At 46.9% G+C, this 933-nt stretch overlaps 1 protein-coding gene across 1 annotated transcript in view; it reads left to right on the top strand.

Annotated features, from left to right (window-relative positions):
* Positions 1-406: 406 nt before the first annotated feature.
* Positions 407-933, top strand: part of LOC103311428 (putative inhibitor of apoptosis) — a gene marked incomplete at its 3' end in the record, with an annotated part of 2,973 nt that continues 2,446 nt past the window's right edge. The window contains exon 1 of the mRNA XM_008191037.1: positions 407-644. Within this exon, the coding sequence (XP_008189259.1) occupies positions 407-644 (238 nt within the window). The remainder of the gene's footprint in view (positions 645-933) is intronic.

Raw genomic sequence — 933 nt, 5'->3', positions numbered from 1 at the left:
CTATCCCCTCTCTTACCAGATCCCTGGCGGACTACGTCGTTGGTTCTCACAGTCCAGGGGGCCTTCTACAAGATGTGCCTTTGGTCGGTGCGGGGTGTCGTAAAATGACCAAGTATACCCGCAGCCGTCTTGTCATAGTGCCAATATCTGATTCGTAGAATCTACTGCGCTCAGAGGAGGTCTCACAGATATCTTACCGGTTCGGGTTTGTCATCTGGCCGTTGGCAGACGCCGAGACTGTTGCTAACGTTTATAGTATTGCTCCCCCAAGGTTTTATGTACAGCGGTGACATCATCTAACTATTTACGTGTTACCATAGGACATCGACCTGCTAAGCTGGAGATCTTGGCGAAGACGGAGGAGGCAAGAGGGGGTAGTACCGTGATTACCCAGAAACACGAGGCGATGCGTTACGGATTTTTAGTGAAGGCGAGCGAGGACGTACCGGTGGAGTTATTGGAGGAGTATGAGATACCGGCGGGGCCGGTAATCTACAGAGGTAGCGAAGACAAGACGGATGTGGCGAGACATTTTGTGGAGTCGATAGTCGAGGTGGCCCGGAAAATCGAAAGTCTGATGAAGACGAATATTCCTATAATCATGACTGAGGGCGAAGAAAAAACACATCAAGAGTGTACTGAGTGTAATTTATGCAAATGTATATTAGTCGGGGGCGATAAGGTTAGGGATCATGATCATCTGACGGGCAAATTTAGGCAGACCTTGTGCTCGAGGTGTAACTTAGAGTTACAACAGCCTAAATTTGTCCCCGTTTTTTTCCATAACCTTTCCAACTATGACGCCCATCTAATAGTAACGGAGCTTGGGTATGATACTCAGGCTATTAACGTTATACCGAACAGTGAAGAGAAATATATATCTTTCTCGAAATATATAAGTAGTACCTTCACTGTTCGGTTTATCGACACGTA

This window comes from Acyrthosiphon pisum, unplaced genomic scaffold (genome assembly GCF_005508785.2).
Source record: "Acyrthosiphon pisum isolate AL4f unplaced genomic scaffold, pea_aphid_22Mar2018_4r6ur Scaffold_1923;HRSCAF=2431, whole genome shotgun sequence".
Lineage (NCBI taxonomy): Eukaryota > Metazoa > Arthropoda > Insecta > Hemiptera > Aphididae > Acyrthosiphon > Acyrthosiphon pisum.
The sequence above is the reverse complement of the archived record's forward strand: the minus strand, read 5'-3'. Positions and strand labels throughout refer to the sequence as shown.